Consider the following 22,077-nt stretch of genomic DNA (forward strand, 5'->3'; position numbering starts at 1 on the left):
TGCCGAGTAGCGGCTGCCGACCAGCTGCTGTTGATGGCTTTGTAATCTACTCCACCACACTCCGGCCTTTACTAATTTCCATTAATTGACAATCAACTGCGGATCCCTCCATACACCATATTCAGGAAGAATAAACCAATCCATAAATTTTATAAAGAGAGGTACGAAACCTCTTCCTCTATTGTGTAGACTGAATATTGGTTTCAGCGTATCTGTAATTGCTGCTATTATTATTAAAATAACCTCGTTCACAATTTCAACATAAAGCATCACAATTCATGTCAAATTTAAAATTGATTGGACTCCGTTGTAAACTTGTTAAGTGAGTATCACAGCTATCAGAAAGACGTCATCGTAAAGTCTATACTGCACGCCGAGTATCCTTAAATATGTAATGTCAGTCCATGTATATCAGACCCGAACAGTTAACTAATGGTCTAGGACGAAGTTGTGTTTCTAAGAATCTTAGATGTCAGTGATTTATAGGAGGGGCTCATATTATTTGCACCCCATCACGATAGAATTCAATCAACACTCGAATTACATAATTTTTCGTCTTGTATATTAGAAACTATAAGGTACATGTAGACGTTTTAAAATCACTATCAATTTCGCTTTAAAAGAAGATAAATAACGTGTTATTTTACCCGGTGAAGCTAGGGTTAATATGAAGCGCTCTTTAACATTACATTTTGGGACCAATGGATTAAAAGTTACTTCCGAACTACCACCTATACTTCTACACCATCGGCAACAAAGTTAAAAGTTTTTTTAAAGTCTTAATGCAGCACAATTCCCCAATTTAAAACCACTTATTTCCAAGAAATTAAGATCGAAATGCACGCAAGTTCAAAATATAGCAGTAATATTATCAGGGCTATGGAAGAGATATTTAAAATCTTTATGTAATTCTACTTGCCAACCGTCACAGCCTGTCCTTTCGTGGAGTTTTAATACCTTTATTTTAAGGTCCGGTAATAATCTGTACCTATTACTACCTTCACCAGTATCAGACGATTTTTGTGTTTGCCGACTTGCAAATGAAGGTTTAACGAGATTAATTAACTATCTGTAATGATTGATGTTAACCCATAGTACTCTAAATATGTATTATAATAATACAAGAGAGGAACCGTATGTTCCTGGAAGTCTCGTTATAGCGTATTAAGGTTTAATATGACCAGTATTATTTACAAATTTATTATTGACATCAAGAGAATAAAGTAAAATCCAATGTGAAATTCTGGTGTATGGCTTTATTTCGGTATGGAGTTCGTGCTCGATTCGGATAAATACTTTATCGGTGAAGATATCTACTTGTATGTTTCTTGATTTAATGACAAATATTCCTTTGATTCTCAATTGCGTATCGTGTTCAGTTTCATCATTTTCAAGATATCTGAAGCCAAATAACACATATACATATAAAAGTGATAAATGACTGTACAGAATTGTCTTTCTATTGTGGACTATCTTCTTTTACATGGAATCTACTGTCCCGCAGTGCGCAGATTGGCTATCATCTGGTCGTCTTTGGCAAATATTACGGTGGCTAGATGTACGTTAGTGGATGGAATTAGATGGTCAGTATACTTGCAGAGGTGTTCATAGTAAAGTAAACTTATTACGCGTGTGGGAAGGAAGTGTGAACTGGAATATGAAATGTAATCGTTGTAAAAACCAGCACAATCCAAAATAATTTCTAGACAATCTAATCTCCGGATTAACTTTGGTAAGTATTTTTTCATAAAAACGTTTGACCTCCAAGAATAACACTTAAATAGAATAGCTGTTAAAATATAATCGTCGTACATCTCTCCTCTACTGTATAATCCCAATAGTGATACAGTACTAGAGGTACAGATGTATCTCTTTTTTGTACTATTTTCTTGCAATTGCAATTGCGTCATCGAAATTTCCGTAGGTGGTGGTTATTATAGAAGAAATGTTTAAGGATTACTCCACATAGCCAAAAAATGCTTTCAGGCGCGTGGCTCCCAGCATCAATTTGAACAAACTCAAACTTGATTTAAACGATGTCTTCAAACATTCCTGAAATAATTAATACTGTTGAAATCTCTATCTCTAGATACTATTACATTTTAAACCATAATTGGAAGCTATTTATTTCAATAGAGAAACCATTAGGGCGTCACAATTTCCTAGAGCATTTTCAAAGCCAGCTATTCATCCCTCGTATGTAGCCTTAAAATTCTTCCAATCATTCATCTTTTTAACAATATGTACTATGTATGTCATCCATTTTTGTCCTCAATTTCCAGATACATTTTCTCTGTCCAATGATAAGGTGATATTTCTTATACTAATTCAGATGTCAGCGAGTTCATTGAATAAAATATACATCTTTACGCTACACCCTACTTGCAAAAATCTAGCAGTAAGCTTCAATTTGTCGTTTTGTATTAAATTTCTTGTGTTTTATATCAATGCTTCTGTTATTTTTTATCCCAATCTCTTTGATTTAAGTGTGTTTTAAATAAATTTCCATGAGTAGTAGTAATATAGTAGTTACCATACTGACGTAGGGCTGCTCTATTTTAATCTCGGAGCAGTTATCCTTCTCTCTAGAATTTAAACATTTTATTTCATCAAAGTTAAAGAAAATATTTCAATATTCCACTAAATTTCATGCTAGTCCACACACACCAAAATAACATTCTTAATTGCTCTTAGCGTTTAAAAACGCATCTATCAAAGCTAATCGGAAATGAATTATGTTTCATGTGAGAGATTTAAAATAAATATAAACCCTATTTGATGTAACCCTTTGTGTATCTAGTTCAGGTTAGAAACCTATTGTCTCCAGTATGTGCTTTGTATACAGCTTATTAGATGTTTAAATTGCAATAAGAATGGAATTTTAATATCGTGTAATTAGCTTACAATAAGTACTTTCATGGAAATACATTGAAATTGAACAAGTGTTTGAAGCTTCGTAACGCAACTATTTTTCCAGTCTTGTGAGGAATTTATAAGGAAGTTTAGATTTTTTTATAAAGCAAATTGAAAAATAAGAAATGAAATTTTTATCTTTACCTACAGAGTTGAAACTGTTACCATGTCTTAAACAAGTATTAAATATATAAATGTTTGATTTTTGTTATTGATTTGGTTTAATGCGAATATTACTTTAGTATTTACTACTTTGGTCTGTTATAATATATTTAAACTTTAAAAATTTGAATTACTTTTGAACAAATTTTCAAATTTGAAATTTTAGAATTTTTTCAGCAGAAGGTATTGACTGTTTTGTGTAACGAGTAGAGATTAATCCAAAAACGTCAATAATTTCAATAAAGTAACATTAAAATACTTATAAAATTTAGTTCACTGTACATTACACTACAAGTTAAATTGAAAACATTTTTAATTGTATGTGTCAAGAGGCCTTTAAAATGGAATACCTTACACTCCATCTCTGAAATTGAAAATTTCCTAAACACAAACTCTGTTACAGAATTTTCTGGAGATAAAAACAATTTTATAAAATTCTTTGGCTACAAAATAAAGAGGTAGATTTCAGTTGAAACTGGATCTCTACTTTCACTTATACCATTACAATCAGTAGTCAAGGTACTCTACTTTATCGTATACATATTTCATAATACTGTCTGTACTCATAAATGTAAATTGTTTATAAATTATCCTAATTAGTCGAAATTTAAAAAAATTTGTAGTTTTATCTATGATAAAGTAATGTTTTTATTTTTAAATTTAAAATTTCTGTTCTTGTCGCTTGTAGACAGTTAATATAATAAAGCCTGGACTTTACTTAAATGTTTAATTAGTTTCTCTTGGATAAACCATTTCACGTTTGAGGAAATATATACTAAACCTAAAACGTACCCTTTAATCAGTTATGAACAGTTCGTTCTCTCACGCAGAGGTGCAAATTTGATCAATTACGATAATGACTGTTAAATATTCACATGATTTCCTTACATCATAAGTATGATATTAGCTTTTCTTAATTTCAAATTAAGTTCCATTCTGTACAAACTCCATTAAATAATAATGTTGGCATTGTTATAACACCCATTCACAGTTTATCGTGTAAATACCTGTTTGGTCGCATGTATTCTTAAAAAAAAATATTATTCGTGTTTTTAGTGTTAGAAGTTTACAACACTAGAACAATAAAAATTATTATTTGCATAAAGTTTTATTACGCATTGTAGCCTACCTCGCGTTCATTAATAGAGTTACATGTAACCCATTTCGAAGGCTAATTAATACCTTCTGTATAAATCAGTCAGCTATAAAACCATCGTGTGGTTGGATTCTATATCATTATATATTAAGTAAATTATTAAAAACCGTCACATCAAAAAAGTTATTTAAGCGTTTCTTGTGTTCAATACGGCAAAATAAAACGGGCATTTAATACTTTTTACATTTTAATTGGAACATTTGAATTTTTTAATTGTATAATTTGCCTAACTAACTAAATGAAACTCAATACCTTTCTTAAAACTCTTGCATGTAAAAGAATAGTTATTTCTAGTCATATATATGACAGTTTCTTTGAAGTAAAAATTTTATTGAAGGAAATTATTTTATACATATTTTATTTCTATTCATTTTCTTACTTGTTTAATTAAAGATCCAACAAGATATATTTGTCCTTTTTTGGCTTCATTATTTTCTGGCTTTTAAACATCAGTTATGAAAAAAAACAATACGTCATTACATTACACTATAGTATGTACATAACATTATTTGCAAGCAAGAAAGCAATTAAGCCAAAAAAGGACAAACATATTTTATGTATTACATATATATTCCATACGTAACTTTTCAGCAACGAAATTAATCAGTGTCTTAAAGTTGTCTCTATTTTTACAAATACCTAGTTTTTTGTACTATAATTATTCTACCTGAATCCAGGGGCGAATGCTTTGTACTAAATTTTTATGAACGAAATAAGATTGAGCAGTGTAAGATAAAGGCACATTACTGACACTATACAGGAGTGCATGTACATTGCAAGAATAAATAACTTTTAACGTGTTTAAGGTGCATTCTTAGTTAAATTGTTGTATAAAAGTGTCAAGTATTTACATATCTATAATAGGTTTTACTACTGTATGTTATTAACCGGTACTACAAATGATTATGCAAGTTTAGTTCTAATGTGTTAAGTTCATTTATTTAAAACACGATTTAGAATTTATGCAATGTTCCGCTTTTCAGTCAAATTTTAGAAATGTTCTCCAAAGTATCTCTTGTTATACCACTCATTACATCGTTATGTTTGTCGAGTTTGTTAAATTTATTGTGTGATACTTATAAAAGCGCAGCATTTTAAACATCCCCATACAGTACAGAGGATCTGTAATTCAATAATGCCACAAATTCTTACACGATATGTTAATAAAGCTTTCAATTAAAAACATCGCTAAAATATTGAGCAAATCTTAATCTTTGGTTTCGCTTTTGGTGTAGCATGTACGGATTTAAGACGTTTTAACTGCGCGATATGGCTGTTTACATAGGTATCAACTCGAAAACGTTCCATTGAAAAAATACATGATATAAATAAATAAATAATTAAAGAAGAAAGATAGTGCTCTAGTCCCATAAATAAGTCAGTAGAGCTATGCTACATCAATGTCGGGAGCCTTTTTTAATTTTATAAGAAATAAAAACCCAGTAATTTTTAGAGCTTAAAGCTCTAGACAGAGATACGTAGATACGTCTGCTGACGGTGTATTATTAGTTTAAGGACTTTTTTGAAAATTTTCTGAACTAAACGTTATGCCATTTATTTATTCAGTAAGATTCACCTCCTGTATGTTTGCGGTGAGAACCTGTTATGTATTTTTAACAAGTACCTGATAGGTATATTGTTCGATATACCATTAGCTGGAAACTCTTGCTCGAATATAAATTGACGTAGATAAAGTTCACAATAAACTGTCTTTGGCTGTGCTAAAAACCGCATTTTGAAATTTCGTAATAACGTCTCATTAAACCTAAATAAAATAGATAATGATGCAACAAAGCAACCTGGCTGTTACACAGTGCAATTCAAAAGAAATGGTTCAACATAAATATTGATTTATTTTTAGGCCAAGAGTCACAAAATTATAAAAAATTATGGAATTAACTAGTTTTAATGAGCAATATAAAAACTTTAAGCCGTTAGTTAATCTGCAAACACCAAGGTGGTATTGCAATAAGGTGCATAAGTTAACAGTTGGTATTTCTTTTCACATGAATCATAAAAACATATTATTGCAGCAATGGAAAGGATATGTTTCTGTTTCAACAAGGTTATATTGTATTTTGATAGCTTGGTTTTACTAAAGTTAAACTGTGTTTAAATGTTACGTTGACAAACCATGATTCCATTGGAAATGAAGACAGATCTCGGATATCATGGTCACAGATATCGCCTGACGACTGCTTGCTATGTTTCTTGGTTTTCGTTAGTTCTTAAGTCTTAGCTCGTAAGTTTACTTATGTAAGAAATGTAGTTCATAACGCGGAAAATGTTGCAGAGTGTCTGGGGGATGGAACTCGCTTGGGAGTTTGCAAACTAACAGACTTAAAACTTGTTATTAAGAAAATTGTTGTATTCTTTATAATAATGCTTTTGTCTCTGTTTTTGCTAATAAATGAAACTATTTTAATAATCCTGTAGAATGAAGTAGGATTGTTAATACAATATTATGTTTGTCTTAAATATTGATTTTATCTACGAGTGCATTATTTTTATTTTTAAGGGAACCACCCAGTGTATTGTTATTGATATATCAGTCATGGCTTAAAGAGCCATAGTGGCCAGCAGGAGGCACCACCCAATCAATAACCACACTATCAAACAATATACTCAATTGTAATTTACCTTACTCAAACACCGTATGTAATTTTGCACGTGTATTCAAACTCTACGTTGATACTTTAATTAGTTTTTAAACTGTGCATAGGCAATAAACTAAATTTAAACCTACAGTAATTGCCGTAAAGTAATGTAGTCTATCGCTGACCGTGACATCTCGAATTTCTAAAAAATAAAATTCATCTAACTCACTTTTTGGCCCTTTTCATTGATTTTAGAGTAAAACACCTACGTAATATTTATTTATTACCTTCTTTTAGTTTTTTATAGTAACCAATAACCAGTTAACTTACATAATTTTGCGCAATATATAAAAGAAATGTAATTTATAAAAACCATTGTTATTTCAGAATTATTTAAGTTGGTAGCCTTTTGTTTCCACTACAGCATGCTTCAACATGCGTGCCTGTTGTTGTTTTCAGTATTAATTTATTGTAGCTATTTTATGACTTGAAAAAAGTAACTTATTGATATATTAAGGAAACTCAATATCAATTAATTAAGCTGCGTCTTGTAACTGACATGCTAAATTACAGAACATAATTAAAAATGTATTGAAATGAAGATAAAAAGTAAATTGAATAAATAATGTTTTGTTATTTTCAATAATAATTTATGACACACAATTAAATATATGTAATTACTGTAAAATTCAATAATTTGTATGAAAATTAGAGTAAAAGAGTAAAAACTCATTTGTAGTAAATGAACGTTGTACCAGAACAATCAGTCGGTCTAGCCCGCCCAGCTGGTGTTGATTGCTGCGTAATCCACTCAAGTCCCGCTCACAAGCCGCTTCTCTAATTTGTGTTAATTGGTTATCAACGATGTTGTCCTTAATCCTGCATCCTTGAAGATAGCATGGCTTTATCACTTAACTATCTATCCTGGATATAAGGAGATCGATTTCCTATTCAAGGCGGCATCTTTACTGGTGACTACGGAGTAGTCTTACAGAAATATCTGAATAGCATATTATATTAGAGCTGTTAATGTACCAATGGGTGAGATAGAGGTATTTTCAAAACGTTTCAAAGGTCATCATTACGAGATAAAGCCATTTCAAAGCAGTCCAGTAAAAGCCATTTATTGTTTATTTACGTTGTTCATTATATGTTACCTCAGTAAGAAATAATAATTATTCAAATTGAAACAATACGATGTTGGCATTCATAAATACATATAATTACAAGCAACCAATAAAAACATTTAGAGATCAACATTAATAACTTGCATAGGTAACACCATTATAAAATCAATAGATGAAATAAATGGCTAGTTCTTCAATATTATTGAACGTAAAATTCTTGTAACAACTAGCTTGCACGAACTAAAAACCTTACCTTGCCGGTCACACGTCGTTGTCCAGCAAAAACTGAGTTTTATAGAACTATTTTCACAATATTTGTGTATCATCTATCACAGTTACCAGATCTTCTTGTTAATACTTCTTATATTGATGCAATAAATAATACATCTACTATGGGGAAAATATCTATCAAGACAATACATTTTGCCTCCAATACATCAGCATAACGCACTTTAAAACTCTCGTATAAAAACATTTAATGCGCTCATCAATCCCGAACAATTATTTATTATTTATTTTTTTAGTCTCATTTTTACAACACTGTTGTCTGTTATAACTTGTGTCACAAACATTTTAGCCCAAACTTCCGTTTAACTCCACCATCTGAGAATTAAAATCCCCAACGTAGAACCGTATTCTTTAGATACCTTTAATGAATAACGTAACTAACAGATGTTGTATTTTATGTTCTAGGGGCGGTAGGAGGAGATGGAGATAACGAAGATGATAAGGAGAAGGAGGAGGAGGCAGAGAGGGAGAGACAGGAGGCCATCAGGGAGGCAGAGGAGCGCCGAAAAGAAAAACACAGGAAAATGGAGGAAGAGAGGGAAAAGATGAGACAGGAGATAAGAGATAAGGTAATAGGATATCATAATTATAAATTTACATCACGGTATTATATTAATATGTAACCCAAACAGTATTTTCCGTGTCTCAAGAACTAACGATTATTCTAATTTATCAGTTACCTACGCATTCGCTCGAAATTTCGTAGGCGTTCACTTGTATTACCACTTCTGGATACAGTCAATTATATTTATGATATCCATTTTTCTTTGTTGCTAGGATCAATAAAATGTTATATAAGTGAATATTTATAGACATTGTACGTCACTCCAGTCTTTTGCCTTATATCGTTTCCTCCTTAAAAAATTGAATGTAATTTATCTACATTACAGGAATAACAAAGCACTGCTTGCTTAACATTTTGCTAAAACGTACTTTAGAACGTTTTTTTTCGTTTTTTTAATTTTTCTTATCTGGATTTGTTCTTAGTCTTGTTCAACAGCGGATGCAGAAAAATTTGAAATAAGAAGTGCTGTTATATCTATATGCTTTCAAGAATTTAAATATGAACAAGTTAAATATAATGGTTAAATTAATAAAACATATTAATTTGTCATGTTAATAAAACTATGTTCACACAGAAAATTTAAAAGGCTCTTTTAATTAACAACATTTGTTTGCTGTGATGCATTTCTTACGGGATTTTTCACACATGTATACACTAATAGTGCGTAGCCCAGAGCGATTTTCGAAATAGAGATAGGCCTGTATGTAAACCAGAGATGCTAAGATTGTCAATATAAGATATTTGTACATTCGTTCCAGTAGGACTTACGTGGTTGAGAAATAACCACACTCAAATAGATTCCATTAGACTTGTATTTAATGGTATAGAATAAAACACAGCTTAGTAAGCTAATCTATTTGTATATAAACATTATTTTTACAGATTACACTCAACCAGCTTAAATGTAGTTGACACGTAGATATTTAAGTTTTTAAAATACAAACTTATTCATTTAATTGTGGTATAGTCAAAGAAACTATAAACTTTTACAACTATGAAAGGTTTTACACAATATATATTTATGTATACATATTACAATTGTAAAATAGTATATATATATATATATATATATATATATATATTACCGTACATATATTTACTGTACATATATCCAACTGCTGTGATTGTAAAATGCGCACAAAACTTCAGCATCCTCAGAGGACGCCTTAGACAACATGGGAATCCCAGACGGGGGTCAAATTGACTCTAGTAGGGAGTCGAATCCGGACTCCCTAATGGAGTCAGATTGATTTCCTATGGGCTTATCGTCGGATATCCTGAATTATTTACCATTTACTGGTGGGACCAGCTGACCGCAGACTCATCTAGGCCAGCTCAGATTGTGAAGTAGTAAGTTGCCAGACCAACTGTGGCAGACAGATGAATGAGGATACAGTAGTTGCTTAGCAATTACAGTTGAAAATCCATAGATGACATAATTAGGATATTAAACAGTATTGGATATTTCATTTGCGTAAGAAAACCGCTAAGATACTAAGAAGGTTATGATAATGGTTTTGACTATTTTAATCATAAATGTGGTTTAAGAGTCCTAGTAATAATAAAAAGCATTGTTCGTAGTTTTATGTTACTTTAATCTGTTCTTATATGTAAATATACTATAATTTACAACAATAAAACTCTAAAAAATCGTGAAATATATTGGGAGGACCTATCATTTTGAGTACATTTTTAAAGCGTTGTGTCTAGCGCTATTGCATTCATAACAAGACACTTCGCGTTGTACATTATATAAAAAAACACATAACTTACCTGAGCACAAACGTGTATTAGTCATAAATAGTACTTTGAAAGTTCTATCAGATCACTTATCACTACATTTTCCTTTTATCTGCGAACAATACTCAAACAGAAATTGTTAACGGATCAAGAATTACATTTACAGGTTCTTAATCCTTATGATGTTAAAACTTGAGGGATACGATTAATTTTATCACTTTCAAATGAACTGCCTTTTTTCAAGAATACGCATCTCAAGTATGGTATGTCCAGTGTCAAGATGGTTGCTCTCTTACAGAGAATTTCACTCTCCTGGTTCAGGTTATTATCTAATGCTATGACTGTATCTAATGCTGATTGAAAATGTGTTGTTGTTTATTTTAACAAAGCCGTTCCTTTGTTATCATATTCTGTCCATCCTTTTAGGCCACTGGCCTATTCGGAGATATTATCAAGGATAATAGGAGGTAAGTGGATATAGTGCAAGGTTTTAACCGACCCAAAGTCTAGCCCTTCAGATTAAAATGGCCACCGACTCCCCCACGCACCAAAATAGTAGTTTGCTACTTAAGATAAACGCTACACCGTAAGCTCCACGTGGTGTGTAAAATAAGCGTTGAGCTTTGTCTTATTCATACTAAGTTTATAAGTAGAGATCCTTTATTGAGTGATTTGCACGCTAAAAAGGAAGCCAAGGATAGCCATAACAACTATAGTAACTTGTATTTATCATACGATTATATATTTAAACTATCGTTACGTCTCCTTACTGCAACTGTCAAAGTCATTAACACAATTTTCACCCACGCAATTATCACATAATTTGGGAGTTGGTCTCGTCTAAAAATTGTAAATTATTTTTGCGTTTAACACTACATGATTGATAAATCGGGAAAAGCATGACTTATAAGATTCTTCAAAGCAACTATAAGAAATGTTCGTATGAAATTGAGTGACAATCAGTGCTTCTAAGACTTCTCTGGCTCAATAGATATTCCTCTCACTTAACCAATTTATTTCCAGCGTCTTCCTTGCCTTGAAAATATTATTTCTTACCTCTAATGTTACTGGTAACTTAAAAATGTTTAGTTTTTCTTGAAAGTTTGATTCCAGTGTAAGCAAAGTTTGTATGATCACGTGAAAATCGTAGCGATGGTAGAATATACCAATTCCAATGACTGCAAGCTCAGATATTAAATAAATTGTTTTTAGCTAATATCGGTTATTTTAAGTTTAAACTATTATTAAGTACATTAATTTTTATTTAATTATCTGAATTTTAATTGACTCAAATATATTGTACTATTGTCACTACTTATGTGAAATATTACTGCTTCCAGAATACAGTGTTTCAAGTCCTCACTTGGAGTGTGTAATTACTACTCATTTATAGATGTTTGATTCCTTTGAAATTTTATAGCTGCACTTCATTTTTTTTCTCTTTTCAATTCTTAATATATTTATATATACATAATTTGTTGAAAGTACATTGTTTTAAAATGTTATAATAATTTTGTTTTATTATAATGCAGCATTAGAATTTATTTAATATAGTAGAGTGTTAATTATCTTTTTATGACATAAATCATGATTTGTATAATTTTGTGTATTTACGAGTTACGTCGTATATATTTATCATCAACATTACTATTAAAACATAAAAATTCAGTAAATCAGATAAAACTATTAAATAAGCCTTATAAATGTACTGTGTATAATAATTATTATTACAGTATGATTTGTTATTCATAATAATAAATGTTTCAGCAATGTAACTCATTTTTACAATATCAGTTAATGAAATTATTTTAAAAATTTTCGAGTTAGAAGATAAAGGAACTTATACTGGTTCTCCTAAAAATAATGTCGGGATTTAGGACGGCCGTTACTTAAAAACTATTCAAGATAAGTAAACTATTTAAGTGAGTACCATGTTTACAATTCAGCATATGACCCATGTGTTCTGTGTGGTACGTAGAGTTTAAATGGATTGTTTGTGTGCACTGCCGGTTTCGAGTTACGTATCAAGTTCAACATTGATGATAAAGCAATCCGTTGCTCATTTAACGAGTTATGTGACACAGAAAATGTCTAGAAAGAACATACAACGGGCGGCCAAATACAAGTGATGACAAAATCTAGATTTCACACAAGCGGTTATGTTAATCATCGCATTTTTCGGATATGAGTTTAAGAATGTAAAATTTCGTTACCACTCTTTTGGCCGCTCAGTTGAATGTCTTTTCTATACACTGCCTGTGTCACGAAACTGGTTATAAACCAGTGACGAGTTGCTTTATCATCTGTCAAATTTAACCTTGAAACCGGCACTGCAGAAATAATTCTATTTCAATTCCGCGTTACACAAAATGCACTTTACCTTCTTCTTTACTGCACCACCATAAGCATTTTACTACATGGGTGTATGTCGCAGTAACGAATCGTCACCAAGCCAAGGTCAACGTTTCCACCCATGCTACAAGGAAAAGGAAACTTAGTAACTTAAAATTCAATTTGATGTTTAAATAATTTAGTTATCTAGAATATTTTTTTTTAAGTAAGGGCCATTCAAAATCCCAGAATGTTTTCCGGAGTACCTGTATTTTTGGTATTTTAAGTACTTGATTGTTATTACATTACGCAAAAATATTGTTAAAATGCAATAATTATTATATGCAAATTCATATTAAAATATTGTTCATTAATGTGTTACATTATAACTACAATAGTATTGCTCTGTTATGTATAAAACTATGCATTTACATTCTGGGTATTCAGAATATCAAAAATATTTTCTCAATTTTCTCTTGCTCTTTCTCTTAGAAGTTTAATACTCTTTAAAATAACCTCTGTATATTACATATAGGACTATAACCAGAGATTTTAAATACTGTCCTCCTTTATAAATTTTGTATATTTATTGTGAATGGGAAAAATATAAAAATAAATGTACTTCTGACTATTTGTTAAATATTATAAATCAAATAGACTTTAGGTAATAAGTATATATTTATGTACCTTGTAACATTTTATATTTTACTATTTTTACAAGTCTCAGAACTTATTTAATATAGTATAGTATAGTATGTGTAATTAGTTATTATATATTAAGTTTTAGAGCAATAATTAGAGTCATGAAGTTTTGAAAATAGCTGAGTAAACAATGTCTAAATGCTAATTACAAACACATTCCCCTCTCAAACACAATACCATATAAATTACGTAGTTACACGTTTTATGTTACAAATCCCATATACCATAAGCATTAGTCGACAGTAGCGCCAACATAAGAAAATATAGGGCTCTTTAAATGTATAACTAACATTTTAGAGACAAACCGATTATTCACCATTGGCTGATAATAATGATGATCATCATGATGATGAAGACAACTACTGGTATACAAGCACCACATATTTGCTTTCTGTTTCAGTACAATATTAAGAAGAAAGAAGAAATTCAAGAACAGCCGCCAGAAGAACCTGAAAACCCTCTGATGCGGAAGAAGAAAACACCCGAAGAGTTAGCGCGAGAAGCGGAAGAAGCAGACCAAGACGAGTTCACTAGTAGGTTTCACTGACTGATTTAATCTTTAAGTATTAGTATTGTTTTGTTATATTTGATGTTTAATAACGCAGTTTACAAATTTGCCGTACAGTTATGTTAACATAAATCTTGTAAATGGAAAACGATTATTTAGTACCAACTAATTAATAGAGTAATATAGTAAATAATAAAGTGAAAAGTGATATATGACAGTAATACTAATATCACTATTAAACTTTTCCATCCCCTAAAGTTTTATATATTACTATGTTTCCTTTTAATCTTTTATAATTTTATTTCAGTGTTACTAAATTGATATATCTACAACAAACGCACTGTAAATGAAGTGTTACTATCAGTTTTTTAAAATTAAAATAATTCATACTGATTTCATGGGGTTTCTATTAAAACAATTAATTTAGACAATAAATTGATCTAATTTACTTCCATATACAAATATCCCTATGTTGCATACGAAATTCCGAAAATATTGATAAACAATAAGCCCTTACCCCACTGGAATTGAAACCCGAATATTTTCCTCGTATGTTGAAAGTGTTAACTTTTATATTTCGCTATGTAATATGTCTGAGAGAAGATTTTACATCAAATATTAGTATTTGATGCCACTTTAAATGTTGTAGTAGGAATGATATCTAACTAATAAAAGGAACAATAATTATAAATGTATTTAAATATACGAAATTCCTACTATACAATACTCATATGTGTATATAATCTTTTGCGTTAAGACTATTTCCATATGGCAATCACACATACATGCATGTTTTGTTTATAAATGTATTGCACTTGAATCCTGATAATTATCCTTAATCATTCACAAGTCCTGATTGTAATCTATTAAAGTTACTAATACAAGTATATGGAAATCTCTTGAAAACACACACACACACACACACACACACACACACACACACACACACACACACACACACATATATATATATATATATATATATATATATATATATATAAAATCATACATATGAAATCATAAAGTATATTAAGAACAGGTCTCATAACACGTTCCCGACGTCAGTGTTTTACCGGAATTTTTTATTTGCCGTAAAAGTTTTAATAATGCCATAAAACCGTAATCGGTTTTTTTACGTCAAACGTCAATTTATAACGAGGCTTTTTAATTTTGCACAAAAACAATTATGATATCATACCAATTTTTTTTTCCCCATGTAATCCAAGTGGAACCTAAAAAATAAATTATCTAAAAAATTAAGCAATTGTGCACCTGACGGGGTACACGATAGCCTAAGGCATTTCCGTAATTGCAGGGTCAAATTTAACTAACGACCAAGACAGGCAAACAATAAAAACGCAATAATTAAATTGATGTGTACCCCGACGGCAGTTGTGAAAGATCGCGTGTATCCGATGGGGTACATGTCTTCGTGAACGTGTTAATCCGTAAGTTAATTACTATTTTGATTTTTCTCACAAAAAGCCAAATCTCACATTTGATTTGAAACTAAATCTTGACAAATAATTTGTAAAATACGACAACTTTATATATTGTAATAGGCTATTTTAATATCAATAATCATTAAAGAACAAAACTGTTACTCTGACGGAGCTTGAATTCCGTTGTGTGATTTTTCTTATCATGACACTTTTTTACGGTTCTTTTGTCGTACAAATTAATTAAAATGTGGAACTAAACTTTGGTTATGATACGTAATGCTATTCTGACAGTGTATTGTATATGTAATTTCGTGTTCCAGAGCTGAAAAACACAATAGAAACGCAAGTGAACGAGTTGAAGTCACAAATAGAGAGCAAGTGCAGCCTGCAGTGAGTGGACCGGACCAATGGCAATGTGGCATCGTCCTACATATCTCGTAGAGTGGACTAATGTGAAGCTAATGTCCCATATTGATGTAGTAGCGATAACATTGAGCTAACAAGAGACTAGTGGCATGCTCGAGTGCTAGACAGACCATTGTTGAACTTTTACAACAGACCGTATGTTTCTTTTTACAGTTCTCATTGCAGTTAGTTGCTTTGCCATGCGTTAGCCATCTAGATCGCGCTGGGGTTAGGTAAACGCTTTTGCAACGTTTTGTTGACCATCCCAGAATTGGCTGTTTGTTTCTAACTAAATAGAATATAGTGTTACTTACTAGTTTTTAGTCCATACATGTCATTTCGTGTTTTCTTCTGTTTAGGCCCAGGTATTTAGACTTATTTAGCAATTTTAGTAAAACCTTCCGTCTGTTTTAAGTAGTTTATTTTTTATTGTATCTATATAATAAGATGGCTAAGACACTTTCTATTAATTCCTAAAAGGAAACCAAATTGTTATTTAAATATAAATAAGCTTTATTAACTTAAGTGTGTAAGGGCTTACCTTTCAATTGCTGCAATTTCCGAACAATACATAAAATTGTGTGGCCGAATTATTAACACTTTTGTAAAAATATTTAAAAAATAGTTTCGGTTAAGCGTAACACGTTATAAAATTCTATTCTAGCGAAAAATTATTCAGAATTAATGAGATGTTATTTGTATATTAACACACCACACACCAAATCAGGTAAATAAACTAATAATGCATATAATATCCGCATTTTAACACTTTTTACTCGTGATTCCGTTTATAGGACTAAACTAGTAAGTAACCATAACCTTGTATGACTGTAAAATTTAAATAAAACACATTTTTTTACCTCTTCCAAAGAAAGCCTTATTTTCTACGACTCTAGAGAAACTAAGTACTTGTATAATTGTTATACTTAACATAGTTACGGTTAAATAGTGATAGTGAATTCACACAACGATCACATTAAATTCTCAACACTTTTTCTGGAAGGGTTTGAAGAAGGCATCCGGTTTTATTTAGCCTCTAACAAAACGGCATTTAGCTCAATTGTACAACTTTTCAGTGGTTGTTACGCCGAAATTTGTATAAAAGTGTATGAAAACAAAACGTTATTGTGATGACTGTTTGTAAACTAAAAGTCAAAATCCAATTTTTGAATGAATGTTAAAGATTATGTGTGTTTATATACATGGTTAGGGAGACAATACCAGTCCTTGTTGTTTCCATTTATTTGATGTTTCAATTTGAATTTTCTGGAATTGTACAAAAATACTTATTAGATTATTGATTTTTATAGTAAATGGAGTGACTCGTTATTTGATGTAAGCAACTGTTAGAACCTTGACCATTGTTAAGCGTAAAACAATGTAAATATCACACTACAAGTCCTTTAACTTAATGCCATGCCATCATAAACTGCCTGAATTTAAATGTATATACTGACAATTTTATAATAAAATATATACTCTTTGACCATTTAGAATACAACATAGTCTTCACGTATAAAAGACGCAGACCCATTATTAATAACAGCTTAGTGAAAAAAACTATATTGGATTACATTCTTCAGTTGAATTTTCAAATTAAATGATATACGTACAAAACCTTAAAGTCAATGGATTGGCATTAAGTTATTCAAACTTAAACTTGTAAAGTTCTGTTCAGGGATGTAGAAACGGACCTTTTGTAACATAGTTGATGTCAGCTTCAATTTAATATCCGTTTTATTGTCTCTCTTTTCTATGTTTATAGTTGTTGCTACCTAGCCTCATGATACGTTATTTCATTGACGAAATAATATTGAGGTTCAATGTCAAAAAGATTGTGATACCAATTTTTAATTAATACAAGAGATGTAACTCATTGTTAAGATGTTAAATGTGTCAATGTCGCTTAGCTCGCTTCGCTTGCTGTTCTTTGTTTCTTCCACTAAATCTCCCTTCTGCAGACAGAGGTTCCCCTTTCTGCATTTTAAACCCAATTTCTAGAAGGCATTATTTAAGCTGTTAACCTGAAATATATGTGATACTTCTTAATTAAGATGAACTATGATTACATTTTCAAAACTGTCGACATCTCTTGTCCTATGAAACGTTCTTCTTTAAACGCCTGCACTAAGGTAAATCATTGTACGCTTCCTCTCAGCAAAGACCTTCCGTAAAGCATACTCATGGGTTTACCTTGCTTTTCGGGGAACCCTCTTTCTGCATTACGAGGTCTCCTCTCTCTCTTTGCATGGTCTCTTGATTACCCTCAATGTTCATATCCAAACGACTTTATGGTGGTCTTAAATTTTTACAAGACAGAACACACTTGCTTTCATTAAAGTTTAGGCAGAGGCTTGTTTATAAATTAGTTTTATGTTTATTGAAATATTTAAGGTTTTATAGTGTATTTCTTCGTATTACTAGTTAAAGTATATTTTGTAAATTGTATCAGAAAGTAGTTGTAATTTATGTTGATTCATGAATATTTTCGTTTATATTCTTACCGGAAGGCTATGTACCAAGACTTAACACCAACTGTCCCTATATATGGTGGTCGCTTGGCGTCTATATTTACAGATACTCTAGCATGTTGGTGTATTTGGTTTTTCTGCACTAGACATTTTCATTTAGGACGTTGATTAGTTTTTGGGCTGAAGTTAGACTAGTGAGGTGGTTATTACTGATTTAGTTTTAACTACACTGTTGTTTTGTAAGCAGTTATTATGATCAAACGGTGCTTTCTTAAAGAATGGGAATGAAACAAGTTTAAATTACAGAAGTGTTCAAAGATCATTCAACAGGATGCTTCTAAATAATTAGATTTGAGATCCTACATTTAAAATAATTTATATTATATTTAGAATTTAATAATAATAGAAAACTTTGATTTCAATTTGACAAATATTTTACCAGATGACCATTTGAAAAATTACCAAACCTTTTACAATAGCTTAGATCAATGGAACATTTTATGAGAAGCATTGTAATCTGTGAGTGTGGGTAATAATAAAGAATGCATCTGTCCTTGATACGTGACATTAAGTCAATTACTTATACATTATTATTGATAGAGAAATATTAATTATTATAATTATTTAACATTATGTACTTCAATATGATATTATATATTACGATAATGTTTGCATTCGTGTGGTTTAGATATTTAATTTAATTGGAAGCCACATCCAGTTATAGGCTCCATAGATTAGGTTGTGTCTATATCGTTGAAATACTGTAATTGAAATATGCTTTAAATTTAGTTCCGATGTTTGTTTATTGTGTTGGGCTTTTCCGTTTTTAAATTACTTGCTTGCGTGGGGAAATATATTACGTTGTTAATGTTAAAGTTTGTTGCTACATAAATAAAGCAACTGCAGTATAACAATGTTCAGATTAGTTTCGCCAGTTTGGTTATTAAAAGTTCAACACGATAAAGAAACATGATCAGTTGTAATGAGGCGTGAAAGGGACGAAGAAGTGGCGGTATTTTGTTATGTATGCTCTTATACTGAATGCTTGTTCTCACGTAATGTAAGTGAAGCATAGTTTTCTATATCTTGCCATCCTAACTTGATGTTGTGTCGGTGTTGTGCGCCCGTCGTTGTTCTCCTATAGTCTCTCTCATAGACGCTTAGCTACTCTACTATCTAACCTCACAATATCTCTATCAGTATACTTTATCTTATCTTAACTTCAATACTGCAAACTGATGTATATTTTAGGAAACCCAATTACAAATAAGATTTGATTCAGAGAAGATTTGGTTGGTGATTTGTTGTACTACACGAAAAAAGAAACCTTAATTATTATGGTTGGTTCTTTTTGTAAATTTGGTGAATTTATAACAAAATTGTTCTTTTTTGCTTAATTTTACTCATTAGTCCATGTTATGGTTTATATATTTTAAGAATAGATCGATGATGGTGGGAAGTCATTCTTAACTTTTCACTTATATCCTAAGAAACATTTTCAATAGCTGTATATAGACTATAATTACGCATTGGCTACAATATACGTATTACATGACTTATTAAGTGAAGATTAAACATAAAATGTTGTGGTATATCACATAGTGGTGAACTTTATACTTCTTAGTTTTGTAATATATAATGCTTGATACGTCCCTTAACTAATTATTTATAGCCTCATACACGGAAGACTTCCCAACATCATCAACATCAAGCGTTTCATCTCCCGTTGTATAGTGTACATATAGAGTTGAAGTTTGAAATGAATAGAAAATATTTCCAAAGTAGTTTAAGTAGATATACATTGATTACATTTTTCTTGAAGTGGAGTTAGGAGCTCATTCTGTATAGCAACTGTTACCCTAGAAGATATATTCGTCAATTGTTACTTTAGAATAATCGAGTTGTTGAGTTTTGATGAAAAGAGTTGACCTGTAAAAGATTGTTAATCTGTGAAAATCCTTTTATTGGTTATTTTATACTTAAGATGGCTTGTGTGATCTTTGTATAAGTCCAAAATACTGCCAGATGAATCTAGCAATGTAGTTTCGTATCCGAGTTTATTTGTGTTTACATCTTATTTAGTTAGACCTCGTATTAAGTTGCTGTAGCACATCCGAATATAGTTCATGAAGTACATTTATTCCATTTGAGATAAATCAATCATCCTTTTGTGACGCTTGTAAAGGTGGCATCATTAAGCAATTCAAACCTCCTACTAAACAATTTACTAGTATACAATTGTAACACAGTGTTTAGTAAATACACACGCAAAACACGCATGCACTGTTCCACTTTTATTACTTCACTGTACCCCTCTGTAAATTTTTAAAAAGCAATAAGACTTCGGGACGTTTTAGTGATATCAATCATTTTAGAATGAAGAGATTTCAAAGGGTCACCGATTGAGTAACAATCAATACGTGTTCTTATTGGTCCAAATAACTCAATAATGGCGATGATTATTTTTTGGTAATATTTGATATGAGAGGTAGATCGAGCAAGGGCGAGAATTCTAAACTACACATTGTCATCATTTTGTTGTGTTAGAGGTATTTAGTACTTGGAGTTGTACATTTATTTATAGGAGCCTGTTGGTAAATACAAAGTTGTTGTTAACGTAATGTGTCTATTATTTAACCCTAACATAAATACCTGGATCTTCAAGACGAAGTCATATTCTTCAAATGAAATTTGAAGTTATCACCAAAATACTTTTATATGGTTTCTCTTTCAACCCAGAATAATAAGGTAGTACGTATACCTTCTTTATCAGACATCGTACTTAACACAATTATATATCACTAACGGACTCCTTTTTAAATATATATTATATAAAACCCTAATAAAAGGTAAGTAAAATGAATATACTATTCACCACAGATAGCTGACATTGAATTTAAAAAAAACTTTTATAAAACAAAACAGTTTTTTTTTTTGTCAAAGGTATAAAATATTATTATATTTATTTAAACTGCACTAAAACGGCGTTCAAAATAGTGTGATCAAAGTTTAAAATGTCCCTACACAATACTAGCTACACATTTCATTGTGTTATTACCTGAAATTAAATATAAGACAAAAAGTAATTGTCTCATTCCACTTAAAATGATATAAAATAATTACGATAACTGTTGGCCATTTTTTATAAAAACTATAACTAGCTTTCAGAGCTACGGCTAGCTATACATTATAAATACACCAACTCAAATATGAGGAGCGCACCGAGTACTCCGAAAACATTTCTCTATTTATAAACAAACCAACTCACTGGTTACCTCGTAGCACGATTAGAAGCAGAGCAAATACTCCGACTACTTATGTTACATTATAAGTACACCTACTCATCGGTCACCTAGGAGCACGATTAGGAGCTCACCGAGTACTCCGACATCTTATATCTACATTATAAGTACACCTACTCATCGGCCACCTCAGAGCACGATTAGTAGCATACCGAGTACTTCGACAATTTATGTCTACATTATAAGTACACCTACTCATCGGCCACCTCAGAGCACGATTAGTAGCATACCGAGTATTTCGACAACTTATGTCTACATTATAAGTACACCTACTCATCGGCCACCTCAGAGCACGATTAGGAGCTCACCGAGTACTCCGACTACTTATGTCTACATTATAAGTACACCTACTCATCGGCCACCTCAGA

At 31.1% G+C, this 22,077-nt stretch overlaps 1 protein-coding gene across 9 annotated transcripts in view; it reads left to right on the forward strand.

The window, feature by feature from the left end:
• Positions 1 to 21,028, forward strand: part of LOC124359175 (complexin) — a 746,642-nt gene extending 725,614 nt beyond the window's left edge. For all 9 annotated transcript variants that reach the window (XM_046811693.1, XM_046811695.1, XM_046811697.1 and 6 more), the window contains 3 exons: positions 8,649 to 8,812; positions 13,982 to 14,114; positions 15,852 to 21,028. In XM_046811693.1, the coding sequence (XP_046667649.1) occupies positions 8,649 to 8,812; positions 13,982 to 14,114; positions 15,852 to 15,925 (371 nt within the window). In that variant the 3' untranslated portion in view covers positions 15,926 to 21,028. The remainder of the gene's footprint in view (positions 1 to 8,648; positions 8,813 to 13,981; positions 14,115 to 15,851) is intronic.
• The last annotated feature ends 1,049 nt before the right edge of the window (positions 21,029 to 22,077 follow it).

This window comes from Homalodisca vitripennis, chromosome 4 (assembly GCF_021130785.1).
Source record: "Homalodisca vitripennis isolate AUS2020 chromosome 4, UT_GWSS_2.1, whole genome shotgun sequence".
Classification (NCBI taxonomy): Eukaryota; Metazoa; Arthropoda; class Insecta; order Hemiptera; family Cicadellidae; genus Homalodisca; species Homalodisca vitripennis.